The 16650-nt window shown below is 41.3% G+C and overlaps 1 protein-coding gene across 1 annotated transcript in view; it reads right to left on the bottom strand.

The window, feature by feature from the left end:
* Nucleotides 1–16650, bottom strand: part of kdrl (kinase insert domain receptor like) — a 32717-nt gene that overhangs the window by 3281 nt on the left and 12786 nt on the right. The window contains exons 11-29 of the mRNA XM_028415899.1: nt 15686–15800; nt 14236–14344; nt 12865–13149; nt 12566–12712; nt 12147–12275; nt 11599–11705; nt 11180–11309; nt 10707–10811; nt 9811–9924; nt 9627–9715; nt 9237–9390; nt 8476–8573; nt 7927–8049; nt 7692–7803; nt 5486–5585; nt 3190–3295; nt 2522–2646; nt 1485–1563; nt 597–697 (exon numbers count right to left, since the gene is read on the bottom strand). Coding sequence (XP_028271700.1) covers nt 597–697; nt 1485–1563; nt 2522–2646; nt 3190–3295; nt 5486–5585; nt 7692–7803; nt 7927–8049; nt 8476–8573; nt 9237–9390; nt 9627–9715; nt 9811–9924; nt 10707–10811; nt 11180–11309; nt 11599–11705; nt 12147–12275; nt 12566–12712; nt 12865–13149; nt 14236–14344; nt 15686–15800 — 2328 coding nt within the window. The remainder of the gene's footprint in view (nt 1–596; nt 698–1484; nt 1564–2521; nt 2647–3189; nt 3296–5485; nt 5586–7691; nt 7804–7926; nt 8050–8475; nt 8574–9236; nt 9391–9626; nt 9716–9810; nt 9925–10706; nt 10812–11179; nt 11310–11598; nt 11706–12146; nt 12276–12565; nt 12713–12864; nt 13150–14235; nt 14345–15685; nt 15801–16650) is intronic.

Genomic DNA, 16650 nt, shown 5'->3' on the forward strand with positions numbered 1-16650 from the left:
ATTTGAGTTTTCCCCTCAAATAACCTCTAAAGTGAGAACATATTGTCTCATTTTTCCCTCTTCAAGAGTTTTATATACTTCACATCTTTAAGTAATCATATGATCCACAGAGTTTTGGAGTAAAGACTCTGTCTACGTGACTGCGTTTGAGCTCATGTGTATTTGTTGCTTAGCTTTGCAGTATACCTCAGCAGACAGCCATGACTCATGAGTTCAATCAGTCTGGGAGGTATCTCATTCAGGAAAACAAAGAGCTTTTAGTGTGTTCTCTTTAAAACAGCCAAACCGCACTCTGCCTTTGTGGCCAGTCCTTCAGTTTGTCACCTTCAAGCTTTTTCCCACCCCACTTTTCCTTTGTGCTTCCGTCCCTCACACATGGCTTCTTCAGACAAAAGGGCAAACTAGCCTCTGAATTCTTCTTAAGGCAGAAGAAACTGTGTGTGTGGGTGTGTGTATGACAGTTACAGCGTCTACATTCCAGCACAGCAGGGAGGTTTCTAAGCTGCGTCTGTTTCTGGTTTGGTTTGAAGCCTCTTCTAGTGTGTTTGTCGTGTTCGTCGCTAATGAGTGGGTGTTGTGTGGCACAGGGTACGTACGCCAGGGCCATGATGCTCAGAGGTCGGCTTGACAACGATTCAAGGTGCATCAATGTCTTCATGTTGTCGGACGAGAGGCTCATCCCGCTGTCTGAGTGACCCTGCGAAGACAAAGGGACAGCAATTAATACCAGTAAATAGAATTAATAGAAGAGAATACTGTCATTGTACAATTAGATTTATACAACGAAATCTGGTACAAACAGACATATGATTTAGAGGTGCACATAAAACATATCTGGTCTCTCCTTGCCTCCACTTAGAATCTCTATATATTCACATACATGGTGTGAGAGTGGCTCCATCTGTGATCAGTTAACTAGGGGATTTACTTAGTTATCACTAGAGATAAATTTCATTTCATGCTTAACAATAAAAACACAGGTTCCAAGTTCCTGAACTTACATTGTTATGATAATTGTTTTGCTTTCTTGGTTTCCCTGTTTCTCTAGTTTTGATTCCCGTTTTATTTTGAAAAAGCATGTTTCCTACCTGTTCTACTTCCTCTTGTGTTCCCTCCATTACCTGCCCCACCCTGACTGTGTTCACCTGTGTCTTGTTACCCTTGTTGTGTTGCAACTCCCTGTTTGCCTCCGCTGATGTTTCTATGTTGCTCCCTGTATTTCCTGTTTGTTCTGTGGACTCCCTGTGTTTTTCATTATGTTGGTTTTAGTTAAGTTTTTGACTCTTTAGTTTGTACTTTAAACTTTTTGTTTTTGTGGCTTTATTAAATCTAATATCATATATTCAGCTGGACTTGCTTGTTTTTTTTTCCTGTCTGCATTCGGGTCTTCTTTTTGAACTTACACAAAACAAAAATATTATTTAGGATGTTATTGAGCATATTAAGTGACTGCTCCTGCTTTAGTTTGACAGTGACTGACTCACCCCGTGGTTCTCATTGGTCTGGTTCCCCATGGTAACCTCGTCAAAGGTTTTTACACTAGCGGGACGGATCTTGATGTTCCTGGGAAAATACAAACAAAAAATAAATTAAAGATTAAGAATTTGGTTACTGTTTCCAGACTTTTTAATTTACACACCTGTGAACGAGGTCAAGTTCAGCAACCAAACTGCAGGAACATAATCACTTAGATCAACATTGCATCTATGACATTGTACTTTAAAAACACACCTTGTTTGTTTTACTTTTCATCACTTAGAGGCTTAAAAGACAGCTTAACTCAACTCAAGGGGTGACGGTCATTACTGCTTTTCAGCACCTCTTTAATAAACACTCTGGACCTGTGAAAATCTAAGAGCTCAACAAATATTATTCTAAGTGGACATAAATCTTGAAGCTTGCTCTATAGTTCTTTTTTTGGTGGGGGGGGAAATTCCTCACAGGAGCCACAATACTGAAAAACTCCCATCAAGTGTGTGTACGTTTCTTATCACGTGCCAATCAGGTCTCTCATTGTCCTCAGGTCAGACCTAAATGTTCTCCTGATGGAGTTTAGTCTGAGCCGCTGCAGGAACAATAATAGTTTTGGATATTTTTCAAACAGAATGGGTAAATGATTTAGCCATTTCCTTTGCAAAACAGACTCTGAGCTGTGTCTTTAACAGTCAGAGGATTGGTTTACATGTATGTAAGACAAGGTGATTTATTTCCTTTCAGTGCCTTAACAAGTTCAAGGTGACAGATTAGAGCCAAAAAGACGAAGAGTCTACAGCCAAGCGAGCAGCTCTGTGCAACTGTGCTGTCATGTTTATTAGATTCTCAGGAATTTGGTCGCAAAAATAAAAATGAATATAAATTTAGATAGATTAAAAGTTAAGGCAGTAGTTCATCATTCATGAGTGTCTGTGGTGACGTGGAGAAGTCTGGATCACTTCTGTGTAAAATATTGTGCCAACCCTTTAGTCGATCAAATGTGTTACTAGATAAATAAGACCATATCAGCTGATGAACCCAATCTTACCATGTGCTCCCTGAATCAAGGTGGGAGACGGGTCGTGTGGGTGTCTCCTCTGATGGTATGGTTGTAGTCTGGTCTCCCACTTTCCCCAGCAAGGCTGTGTTGATGGGTATGTAGTGCTTTCCCTCCTAAATAAAAAAAACCCAAATACAGTAGATTTACAGTCAAAAGGTATCCGAGTTATGCAAACACACACATTCACAAATCACAAAAGACATCCAAAGAGACCATGTCACAGCTAATAAATCTATAACTGTGCTGAAGTTGGTGCAGGCAGCAGCAGAGATCCTGACAAGCCTTTCTGCCTTTACAAACCCTTGTGTGGTGTTGTCTTCATTTCTGATAACAGTTTCTTGAAGTGTTATGCCCAGAGTGTTATGTGTTATGCCTCTAATGGCCTGATCAGGCCATTAGAGCTGACCAATCAGTGTGCACTGCAGTGGCAGCTTCCCTAGGTCCATGTTACAGGAAACAAGATATACCCAAACAAATAGCACTTGACTTGGGCTGTTTCGTTGGACCTTTATTTATAATAATTCATATTCTATAGAACAAAACAGACTCTATTGCCACAGTGAGTACATATTGCTACAGTAAAATTGTTCTGTCTAATAAACTGTAAACTTGACCTCTATAACATGTAGTACCACATACGTTTTTCTTTATCATACCTGTTGCACGCTGGCCTGAAGCAGGTCTCCCAGCCTTTCCACCAGCTCGGTGAAGGTCGGCCGCTCCTGTGGCTGACCCTGCCAGCAGTCCAGCATGGTCTGATATCTGTGAGTAAAGAACACACCACTGAACACGCACCGCCAAGCATGCACACATGCAAACCTTCAGCATACTGTGATGGACGCAATATTCCAAATGCTAATGCCAAGAACTCACCGTATATTTGAGTTGATGTATTGTAAAATGTAACAAAATGTGTGCAAAAACATTCAACACCTTCAGAGGTGGTCCCTTTGTCTTTTCATCTTAAATAAACAAACCTGTCTGCACTGAGTAGCCACATCTGGTCTGCCTCTAAATCAGCCATCATCTAGAGCACTTGTACATATGCTGTTCTCAATGTGGCGGTAATCCTGAGCCTCTGGGACTGCATCTAACTCTTTCTTCGTCCTGGGTGTGAAGACCACAGTCCTGCTCAAGTCTCTAACAAGCTGTCAGTGTCTCTGAACGTCTATGTAAGACTACATCAGAGTGGCCTATGTTGTTTCATGAAGGAATTCAGAAACAGAACACCACAGCTGCTGTTTAAATTACGCTCACAGCATGTTACTGATCGGGATCCAGAGATCTTCAGTTTTCATGATTCCCCTCTGACATCATATATAGTCAATCTCAGGCTTGAGGACCTGGAGAAACCATGGGGCTCTTTCTCTTCTTCATGTGTGTTTGCATGTTTTCTCCTCTTAGTGATGGCAGCTTTAATAAATGTGGAGTATATTCGTCCAGGTGGTAGCCCTCATAACAGTGGCAGGATGTCTCACTGCATATCATTGAGGAGGAAGTAGACACATTGTATGGCTACACAAACTAACCCACACTTCCTGCCTACTCAATAATGAGAATGAATAGCGGAGCCCCAGATGATTTGGGTCTTGAGGGAACGTGCGGTTACTGAAGGGGAAAGATTCTGCAGAACTGAGCTGATCTGTCCGGCAACTGTGAAACGAGGGGAAATTAGCATCCTGTGTAGCAGAATTCTTTTGCTGTGTGTAGGACAGGAGATCGAGTTAACAGGCGCAAACAACATTCCTGATGAATCAGCAGTGGCACAACTTTTTTATGTCATTCTCGTACTCCATGGTTTGAGATGAGGGTTGTGGTGTCGTAACCTGGGCTTTGGAAGGCCTGTGATCAACTGCAGAACTCCTGAGGGGATCAGCACAATTCACCTTCCTGACTTTTGAGTGAAGTGCTGTGCGCCCGTTTAAACTTATATAAGCAGGTTTTATCTTGGCTTTAAATAAAGGCAGGCCTTGCAGCTGTAAGAATGCAAAATATGTGATCTGGCGGGTCTATTTTCGCCAATGGCCTGTCTGAACTGAGATGAAAAGTACAAGAGCTCCGTGGCCCCAGCAGGTCTGCACCTACAGATCTGACTGAAATCTACAGTCTGGATTAAATTTTGTTTATCATTTCCAATCACTGTCTCCTAAGTGTAGCTGATAAATTCATTTAGTTTAGTTTTACTTGGCATGAGATGTTTTAAAAATTCAAACCCTTTGATACAACATCATTGTTAAGGAGGAGTGCAACATTATGCTTTCAAAATAAATAATGTTTGTGAAGTTTAAGCATACGAGTCGTTTTAAATTGAAACCAGACACAACGTATGCACACATGTTAGGGTGAAAATCTGACTGCTGGGTTCTAGATCAGTTGCACATTGAACACAAGAATGGCAATACTAAAAAAAGTCAGACTGGCTGCATCACTGACTGACAACAGCAACACCAAAGAAGAGGACTCTGTGGTTTCCCACAGATATTTATCTCCAGCAGAACCCTCCACCTTCTCCTCACTGGAAGGGAAAGGGCTCCAGACCTGCCATTTATATGTGGTGCTCAGTTACATTTGCGCGACTGTCAGTCAGAAAGTGCTTCAGAGCTCCAAGCTGCACTGCTAATCAGAAGCTAACGTTACTTCCAAACATTACACACAGAGCAGGATTACCCATGATTCTTATCAGGAACCCCTGACCTAATGGTGCAGAGGCAGAAGGAAACAATGCTTCCTCTTAGTGGTGTATTGATATGGGAGGCTTTTTACTTGTGACCCTTGTGAGCAGAAAATGCAGCTGGTGGAGCTGACTGCATTATCTGGATAAAAAAGTAAAATGATAGTTGAGTAACTTGTCTTTACCAAGAACATATAAAATGTTTGAAATCCTAAATAATTAGTACGTTCAGTCTGGACAGTGAACATCATGGTTTTTGGTTTCTTTTGATGTTTACTGACATTTCAGAGGAAGCGTAGTCAGGTGCTCTCATCCTAGTCCCCTCTTTCAGTCGGCAGCAAAATTCTTCATCAATCTGGACGCCTGGGTATGGGGACGCGCCTGTGAGGAGGAAGAGAAGGGTTTTGTTGTGTATAAAAAGGTTACACACATAGTGTGAAGCTGCTTTGGTCAAATATGCTGCTATTAGGCAGGAGAGAAACAAGTTATATTCCTCATTTAGATTTATAATCATCATGAAATTCAACTTTAAATTCCTTTTGGGAACATTAAAGTTCCTTAACAGAAGAGTGTTGCTCTAATATTGCACATAAAAATGTATCTCTCGACACTCAAACGGGTAAAACATAACAGTAATGTTAACAGTACATGTTGATGCAGAGCCAAACCCTATTCTATGAAAACATTAAACATTATTCTCCAATATCCAGTTTTGTTGGTTTTGGGAAATAATTCTAGCATGTAATTGACATTTCTGACTCATTAAATATTACATTTGTTTGTTGAAACCCCTTTGTGCAATATAATATATATCATTTTTTTAAAGATTTATCGGGACCCACAGACTCCGGTGGGCAAAGTGTACTGCAACCCCTACATTAGCCTGGTACACTTTTTGGCATCAACACTATACTAACAAGCTGGATATTTGAACCCACAAAATGGAACTGACACATTTCGGTTCACCAAGTGTGATGTAAAAAACACACTTGGGTTACCCAGGTTTGACCTCCAAACCTGATCAGGTTGCAGACCTCACTTCTTTGCCATTTTTCTCGGCCGTATTTGTATCCATGTTTCCTGATTTATTTTTCTGAGGCCCAGCTAACACCACCCAGATGTGTAAGTGTTTGTTTAAAGGAAAATGTGGTGAGAATGTGTCAAGAGGAAAGGAGAGGAGGAAAGAGCAGGGAAGACAAAAGGTGTCATCCTGACGTCAGTGCGCTTTGAGCTTAAAAACACATACAATTTGACACACTTTTTTTTCAGCTGCAGTTGGTAAGAACACCAAATGGCACTGGGTCAAAAGCAGCACAGTCCAAATGGGCAGCACTGCCATACATCTCTGTTTCTTTACATTTACTTTTATGTTTTCTCTGCTTCCCTTGGTGATGTCTGAACATACAATATTTCATGTCAGGTCTCACTATAGAGACATGTTGTGAGCTCTGTGTCTCGGTGCACAGGCAATCATGGACAGACGCACAATGGTAAGTTAAGGGCTGCAGTTCCTCACAGCAGGAACACACGTTTACACTGATCTGGCTGCTTGGTTACTGTGAGTTTATGCTGCCAGCTGGGAAGAAACACACCGCTTAAATAGAAGGTGTTGTCCCTGTTTTAATGTCCCATGCCTGTACTAATAGGCTTACTCAGGCACTAATGTTGTGGCAGGAAAATAGTTTCCCCAGACGGACAATGCAAGTCCAGGCTCTTTGTCCCAAAGGCACAATTATACAGTGGGAGAAGACGGCTATTACCCAGTACATCTGGTGAGGCTGTATAGATGAGGGCACCAAACGAGTCCATTAAGCTAGAGGTCTTTTCTCACTGTACCTATATGAGCACAGAAACCAGTGTTTAACTCAGACTTTATGAGTCTGATGCTAAAAATAGGGAATATTATCAATAATATAGTATTATAATATCAATGTGAATATCACTTTTTACAGAGATGCAAATTTTAAGGCACACTTTTTATCTTTATTAGTTAATAAGTTAGACGTTGACTATATGTGGTGTTGTTGGTTAACATTATCACTGGATAATCCTCAATGCAACACTTCAAGTCAAAGAAGAAAGAGTTAACGTAGTGTAAGACGTAACACTGACCAGAGAGGTATTTTGCTTTTATACGTTCAACAATAAAAAACCTCTTTTCAATTTTTTCAATCGTGTTATGTGACACTTAAAAAGTAAGTAAATGAACAAAATAGTGAGCTGAAGTTTTTTGAAACTGACCATTAGAGAGTTGACCATGGTTTGTTTTCAGCCTAACATGCACCTTTGTGCTTCTGCTTTCTTGCACAATGCCAACAACATCCCCCTCTGGGGAGGCCTGCAGTCCCTAAATCAAGCCAAAATGTCACATTATCCAGCAGGCTGGTTGCCTGTGGGTTGGTTGGTGTATGATTTCAATGTTGTAGCATTGTGTGGCAAGCCTGTATTCAGAATCTGTAAAATGTAGCCTTAAAGAAAGAAACGTACCCAGAGAGAAGATCTCCCACATGAGAACACCGAAGGACCAAACGTCACTCTGAGTTGTGTAGATCTTGTCGAAAATGGCCTCAGGTGCCATCCACTTGAGGGGCAGTCTGGCCTGTGCACAATTGTTGAGATAATAAGACAGAATTTAGTGCTTTATCTCACTTTGGAGCATTTCATTCTTTAACACAGTAAGTACAAGACAGCTGTGAATAATAACTAATAATGAACCACTTACATCTCCTTTTCTCACATAATCTGGGTCTTTGTAGATGTCTCTGGCGAGTCCGAAGTCACAGATCTTTACAACGTTATTCTCAGATAGCAGAATATTACGCGCAGCCAAATCACGATGAATGCACTAATGGAAAAAAAGAAAAGGAATTACACACACTTATCTTTTTTCAAGTTATTGGCTTTACTACGTGCAGAGAAACACCTGGTTAACTCATCAGTGATATTACAATAGGAAATTATCTTGTTTTTCTTATCCAGGCTAAAAAGACTCATGCCTGTTATTTACAACAATAGCTCCATTCTCTAATCAGTCTCATCCGGTCTCCACCAAAACTATGAATGAAATGAACAGAGAATGAGCTGACATCCTTTAAAAAGCACTCTGCCGGCAAAGCAACATAAGTGGGTCAGTTGTACTTTAACGTTTATTCATTTACAATATTCAGTATCTCTTATAGTACTTTGGGAATGGTAGTCCAAGGTTAAGTTTAAGTGACACACATACACACACAAAACCGTGTAGACTGTTCTACCATGAGGAGAAACGTACCTTGCGTGAAGCTAGGAACTCCATGCCTTTTGCAACTTGGAAACCGTAGCAAATTAAATCTTCCAAAGTCAGGACCCTCTTATATAAATCCTCAGATTCTGTGAAATAAAAGCACACAAAAGTTTTCCCAGTGAGAATAATTTTTCATGCTGAACATATGAATTGTAATAATACTGTATTTTTAAATGCAGTCTGCAATCTACACCTGTCAGATAAATCAGTTAAGATGAAACCGTAATGATTCTCATGAGGAAACTACAATCCGTCCTGTCACGTACTTGCCTCCTCCTACACACTTTAAAACATCCTCTGCAGAAGAGCAATCAAAACAGATTACAATTCCCTCTATTTTTCAGATGTCTGGTGAAACGTGTGGGTATGAATGTAAAGTGCCGGTCGGCGGTCTGAAAGAGGAACTCAAAAGGACTTCTTCCACTAACCCACCTGAGTAAACAACTAATCAAACCAGAAATAACACATCAGAAACAACATGGCTGATGTGCCGAGATTAAGGCAGAGAGAAGAGCAATGCTCTGGGTCAGGACGGGAAATAAACAGACGCCTCCCCAGACTCAGCGGGGTGACAGTGGCTCCTGCTGCAGTGATTGTACTGCTGAACAGGAGGAGGAAACGTCCCATCAGGCTCAAGACTAGAAAACAATCTGTGGGGAGCTTTTTGTCTCTGGGCAGAGGTGAGTGGGGGGAGAACACATGGGGGAGGTGGTAGGAGTGCGGGGGTGGAAGACGTGCTTGGCCTTTACCTTCTTCCTCTTCCTCCGAGTCGCAGTAGCTCTTATCTTCAATGAAGCCGGAACTTGCTGAGCTGCCGGTGCTGGCCACACTCTCCAAGCGGCGCTTCATCAGCTCACTCAGCTCACAGCCTGACACCGATGACACCACCTTACCGTCCTGTCTCTGAACAGCACACATACTATATATCAGTTTTAATGAGACAAGAACACTCCTGCTTACATGCAAGGTTTAAGCGTGAGAAATGACCATGCAGCATGATAAAATGGAAATGATTCATGTGATTGAAAAATCATCAAGAATATGAACAGCTGTTCAAACAGTGATTTTCAGCTCACTGTAACAAGATGAAAAGGAATCAAGTATGCTGGGATGTTTAAATCACGCAGTTCACAACTCACCTTGTAGACAACAAAGTCTTCTCTCTTGCTTCTCAAATAGTTGGACAAGTTGCCATATTTGCAGAACTCCACTATCATCATCAGTGGCCCTATTAAATGACATGATATGATTATTACCTGTGCATGCAAACTGATGATTAAAAAAATAAAATCAGCCCTTCTTTTCTGCAGTCATGACGCTCACCTCCAGGTTTGGTGCAAGCTCCCAGCAGGTTGACCACATTCAAATGATGGCCAATGTGGATCAGGATCTTTAACTCCGACATCAGAGCTTTCCTCTCATTTGATGTAGCACCTCCTGTAGTGTTTTTAAATATAAAAATTTGTAGCATTGTGCATTGTACAGTCTCATTTTACAGCTGACAATTTTTGATTGGATAAACCTTTTACACTTAGCAAAACATGGACAATAAAAGATTATGAGTTTTTTTTTATTATAGAGATGTATCTCTCGCAGTTACAAGAGAGTAAAACATGGTACAAGGATTGTTAAAGAAATCCAATTTTCAAAGCCTAAAGATGAAAAAAAATAAGACTTTCCTAGGCCAATCAATATGAAGTGCATTTTTTGGAGCTCATCCAAGATAAATACCAAAGTAATCAGAGAAATAAAAGAGGAAATGCTCACATTACATCCTTGATTATAAGAGGTTTGTACAATTATATAAAATGCTCAACTTGAATTATGGAAATTAAGATTTAGTTGTTTTATGCTGCTTTGACTCAGTACGTTTTTATGAGCTACAAGTGAAAGCAACCAGGGAGTCTCTGGTTAACTCACGGTCAATTTGAGGAGACCTGCTGCTTTCCATTAAGTTTGACCTACGACTAACAACAGCCAGAGAGCCTGTACCTCTCAGAGAGCCGGTGATTTATGCCAGAACATGATTTATAATGAGAAAGAAAGCAATATATGCCCAGCGATCCAAAGAGTGTGCTAAAAAAATAAATGTATATATACATTATATTGTGCTTGCCTCTGCTACACATATAGATGTTCAAAAGTTAAAAATATGCAAAACATTTTGATTATCTTTTTATTATCTTTCAAATCAGTTCAGTGTTTGTTTGACATCCCACCTTTGAGCATTTTGACTGCAACAGTCTTGCAGGTTGAGAGCTTGTCAATCCCAAAAGCAGAGGCCTCAACTACTTTCCCAAAAGCTCCATGTCCAAGGGTTTTGCCTGGCAAAGAAAAAAGGTAACCGTTAAGTAGAAAGACATTAGAGCTTCCTGTTTCCAGGGTGAAAAAAATCGAACTGGACTCCCTCTCAGTCAGGCTGTGTGAAAAAACAACCTGCTGGAGCTCTGTTCCCCCTGCAGTTTTGAGAGAGAATTTATGGCTGACTCAGGACTGGGTGACAGCACAGGTCAGTGATGAGTAACGACCTGACACCTCAGCTGCAGAGAGGGTTGACATCTATTGTATGCATCTTAATGTGGCTGTATACTTATGATCATTCAATTAGCAATTGATCAATTATCTTAATTATCAATTATCTTATTTAATATGTCACTTTTTTCATATGTTGATAGGACTGTGCAGTGCTCACCTAGTCGCAGACGGTCACGGGGAAACTCCCATTTGCTGCTGTCGTACTGAAGAAGGTCATTCTGCTCCTCCAGAGGATACTCATCCGGATCAATGATGATAGATGGACCCATCTTGTAGTTAGCTGGTTGCTGAAATTTAAAGGACATATATGCATTTTTATGATCATCATTGAATTACATAAGCACATTATGTTCTCCTTTGTGGAAAACAGTACATGCAAATCTAAGCTGACAGGCAGAAACTGTGCCTGTTAAATCATAAAAACATTTCACAACCTACACACAGTAGCCAAACTATTTTTTAGTCATCAAGAACATGAAAGAGGAACTGCAAAGTTTCACCAATGCTATGTCACTTCCCATATCTTGGCAAAGATACAAATTCACATGGTTTCTGAGAAAAGAAGTAATGTCATACCTTCCTCAGCTTGCGAATGAAGAGGATGAGCATGAGCCAGAGGAATGTGGCAGCAGCTCCTGTGCACACCAAAATGATGACCTCAACGTTTGGCTTCCCTTCATCTCCTGGAAACAGACGAGCCACTGTCAACTGTCAGACCTCAGGAAATCACAGTGAACTTTTCATGATCTCATAAGTTGTCATATTGTGCTGGCAGGGATTTGTGCAGCATCATGTTTAAACGTAAACTGCCTCTTACAGTTATTCAAATAGAGTGCGGTTTTCCTTTTTGCAGACACTTCTACAGTATTCTTTGTCATTCTTTTTGGAGTAATTACTGGAACTCTTAACACTTCACACAAGTTTTGTCCTCTAGGTAAGTCCTTAGACTCAGATCATAAAACCCATGAAGGAAATGACTTTATATTCTTTGACAAATATGTCCAGTCAGATCAGGAAGAAATTACAACTCCCCTGCTGAGATAATGATGATAATGTCAGATGAGGTCTGTAGTGTGTTTAAACTTATAGATGTATAGGTATCCCACAGTGTCTGAATGACTCACCACGCACAGTAACAACAGCGCTAGTTTTCGCCACACCCTCCACATTGCTGGCTACACACTCGTAGAGACCCTCATCATCTTTCTTCACCCTCTCAATGGTCAGAGCGCCGTCCTTTCCCAGTGTGATGCCTGAAATCCACACAAGTGCAGTTAATTTTCAGCCATTAATAACATAAGATTAGTTTAAATGTGGCTTTTAACACTCTTTTTGCAGATGCAGGCATGGAAAAGTGAAATGCTATTTCATGTGCTTGAGCTTGCAAAAAATATTTTGACTGCAGCTGAAGCTTTATGCAGAATTGGAGGCACCCTGCACAAACTTTTTTACTTGGGGTGTTTTTGTCTTGATTAGCCACAAATAATATTTTTAATGGAAAATATTTGTATCATTGCACAAGAAATACTGTTTTTAGCAGTACCTGGGCTTTCTTCCACTGGAACACCATTTTTGTACCACATGATGTAAGGATGAGGAACTCCCCAAGCAAAGCAACCAAGCACCAAAGTGCTGCTACTGTTCACATCCTGATTAGTCAGATTTTGACTCAACCATGGCCGCTTCCTCTCTGAAAAAAAAAAGATTGTATTAGATGTACAATACTGTCTTGTTCCCACATTGATTCATCAAGTGTGGCAAACCCACACATGCCTTTCCTCTCTAGAACAGCTAATTTTATGTATCAGCTCAGTCATGTTGTATACATCTTCTCTGACTTACCTTCCACAGTAAGTGCTGCTGTCTTGATTTCAACCTTCTTGTGGAGCTTGTAGGCTTGGCACTTGTAACCTGTACTGTGGTTTTGGGACACGTTATGCAGATGGAGCAAAAGAGATATGGAGGTGCTGTCGATGTGGAGGCTGGACACGTTGGAAGTGATTGTTCGATTGTTGGAATCCAACCACTGCAGGTCTGTGTAGAGGTAACGTGTAGCCCGACAGGTCAGGGTAACGCCACCCCCCTCGATGGCTGTCTGAGGTTCGACACTTATTTCCTCGTGGTGATCTAATGCAACAGGTTATAGCATATGATATCAACTGGTCATTTGAGGTCAACAAGAGTTTGTAATTTAAAAAAATGGCAAGTTGCATCTGTTTTACATGCGTACACATGCGTGCTGGCCGGAAATCCTAATCTGGACAGTTTTAGACTCGTCAGAAGGCCAGGAATCTCAAATTTGCAGTTATTTCCTGTTTCATCACTGTTAATTGAAAGCATGTTGTTGGTGCACAGCACTGCGGATGGCGCTTCTGCACTCATCCAACTGGAGTGACTATGTGCCCCAAGGGAACCAGACTGTGCTTGTTTATTCAGTTTGCTGGAAAGCATTCTCTGTTCCGTAAGAGAAGACAGCTGTTATTACAATTCTGTCCTCTTTTTTAGCAGCATTCCATCATTCTCTGTCTCCCTCACCTCTGGAAGAAAGCAGCATGACCCGTGGGAATCTTCTCACTCTGGGAGAATCATTTTTTTTGTGCCATGCGTTACAACCCCCCCACCCCCCACCCCCCACCCCGTATTTTACCCTTCAGGGAATATGATTCACACAACTGTGATTCACTTTGGTGCAAAGTGAACTGTGGGGTGACACCTCATCCCTGCTGTTATTACATAACTGTCTTAATAGATATTCATTGTGGAACATTTGGACGTGCTCAGATGCACGTAAAAAATTTTAAATTCTTTACATACAAACACAGGTACAGAGAGAAAGAGGGATGGCCTGCTGGCACTGGAGCAAGAATGCAGTTATTCATAGCTGTTTTTAAGCACGTGCCATTATAGCACTCCATATGGCTCAGGACATGTTTGCCTCTCTTCCGCCCCGAAGCTGTTCAGCTACAGTGGAAGATGTTTTCAATTAATGCCCCCCTCTGGTCTCTTTATTGTACAATGCAATCTGCACATTCCTTCCCTGCTCTTGCAGGTCATTACAGTGCCAACTGTGTATGTAGATCATCTGAAGGAATTTTGTGCATGGTGCAGTGTGCTTTGCTTTACAATAAAACTCATTGGAGCCTTTCCGTATGCACTTTCCCCTGAGTAGCGAATCATAAACTTTCAGCTGCTGTATTCTGCTGACCCACTTACCATCAACGTAGAAAGGCTTTGTCACTGTGCTTAGGCCGTTCTCATTTTGGGCCAAACAGGTGTACTTTCCTGACACACGAGCCTCGCCAATTACCAGGGTACTCACAGTCTAAATGGAAACAAAAAGCCCATTGTTATTCTTCAAAACAGCATAAAATCTAATAGCATTCATAATATTACTCTGTGACTTTATACTGTCAATGTGATTTATCATTTGCGATTCAATCACAATCAGAGGTCTGCTGTGACCAAATGAGCGAGAGGTCTGGACCAAGCCTGGTGTGTTATATACTCTCCAGTGCTTGACATTAATGAAAGGATACATCTGGAGTTTTAAAGTCTCCCTCAGACCTGCACTATAGATCTAGAGCTGGGGCTCCATGTCCATTTCCTGAAAAGCACTTCTAATGCCATACTCAATTGTGAACGCCGGTGCAACATTTTAATGGCTTTAAAGAGACAAAATAATAAGTAAAACTTGGGCAAAGGCCAGACTGTGTGGGGTTCTGTTTAGTGTTCATAGTGACGTCTGTTTTTTGGGGGCAGGGAACAACATCAAAGAGGGTGAATGATGTGGGTATATTGTCTGGGGTATGCTGGCCTAAACTTCCTGAGCTTGCAGGAGCTATTGTGTTGACTTTCAGAAACCCATGAAGCCATTTCTGTGTCCCTGAACTGACAATGTTCACCTTACAAACATTCAGGCAGTAAAAGAATACGTCTTATATTATATAGTCCAATCCATGTTATTATGACATTTGTCAAAACATTGAAAGACTGGCCTTGTGGTATTATGTTACGGCTATTACTTTCCAAGATGTAACCTGAGATCAAGAACAGTCATTGCACATAGTCCTGCAAAGGTGACCCGACGAGGCACACTATGACCTCTGTGCCCATGTCTTCACCCTGTGTTTTCCTTATATTATGACCCTGGCCATGCTCGCTCTCCACTGGGCTGCTCAGAGGTCCAACTCAGGCTATGTTCTTATTCACGGGCCAAAAGATTTATGCAGGGTGACAGAGAGGAATTTGCTTCCAACAAATCCCTCTCCTTTTAAACTGGTGCTTGTTTATCATTGACCCTTAGTGCCAACCCTCATAAAGCACCAGTGACGGGCCACAAGTACTTGTAAATAAGTAGGGGCTCCCAATTTATGTCAAACACATATTAGAACTGATGTCCTGTGAAAATGTCCAAAGTTATTGTAGGATACAATATCTATCTATCGATCTTTTTACTACTACATCAATGCCAGTAGGAGGCAAAGACTTGTGGATTAGAGCTGTTGAATCTGTCCTGATTTTAAGTTCCTCTATCTCTCTCATCTTCTTGATCCAGTTCTCCTAAATCTTTCTATTGAGGTGGTCATTTCCATTTATCAAACTCATTTTATGGTTTGCTGTAAATGCATTATTTGTTTTAAAAAAATCATGTCAAACTACATACCTTGTTTTTTCCTTTAACCAGTTCAGGCTTGACATTTATGCTTTTAATCCAGTTATGGGAATCATTTCCTTTTTCATTAGTATTGACAGGGGTTTCCTCTGTGTATGTAAAGCAACTGCAGGGCAGAGAAAAAGAAAAAGAAATAGAACTGAATGCTGAAAACTGAACAATGCAGCAAAGATACAAAATCAGATTATGATGTTTTAATTGGGAATGTTGGTGTAACATTAGCAAGAATTCTAGAAGAAAGACCAGGCTGGGTTCTACAATCTAGAGAGAGAAGGCCGTGATATAACCACCTCCACCCCCTCCCACCCCAAACTCCCACCGCCTGTGGTGGTGAACAATCACCCTGATGAGTGGAGAGGCAGAGGAGGAAACAGCAGCAGCGACAGGAAGGGTTGTGCTGTGCGTCACCTCGTACCGGAACCCCCCCACGCATTCTGGCCAGAGGAGATAAGGTTGATCCTAAGACCTTGGTGGTCAGCAAGTGACAGCTGATAACTTCTCAACCTAGTGATAAAGACATCCCCATATTTCTGCCCTATCAGCCAGCATTCCCTCTAAACCCTCCGCAGACCCTGTGTTTCCCCTCTGCTCCAAGCTCCTGCAGATGAGATATGATCTTGAAGGGCTACACCTTGGATTTACAGTGACAGGTACTTTGCAGGGTGAGGGCAGTAAAAAACAAACATTTCGCACAATTGGCCTCCCACCAGGCTATGGCCATTCTTCTGTCTCATTAGCTGCCTGCCACTGTTCCTGGTGCCAGCACTGATTATCTTTGGGCCAGCAGAAACAGTTGCTTTGACCTTATTAACCCACTGCTATTATTTATCATGCATCCAGCAAGTACAAGTTGTTTTGTGAGTTGATTAAATGAATAAAATAATGGGTCAACAGCTTAAAGCTACTAGCACAATTTAGTCTCTTTCAGTCTGCGGTGTTGTTTTTGTCAGGGGTTT

The sequence above is a fragment of the Parambassis ranga genome, chromosome 10, assembly GCF_900634625.1.
Source record: "Parambassis ranga chromosome 10, fParRan2.1, whole genome shotgun sequence".
Taxonomy (NCBI): domain Eukaryota; kingdom Metazoa; phylum Chordata; class Actinopteri; family Ambassidae; genus Parambassis; species Parambassis ranga.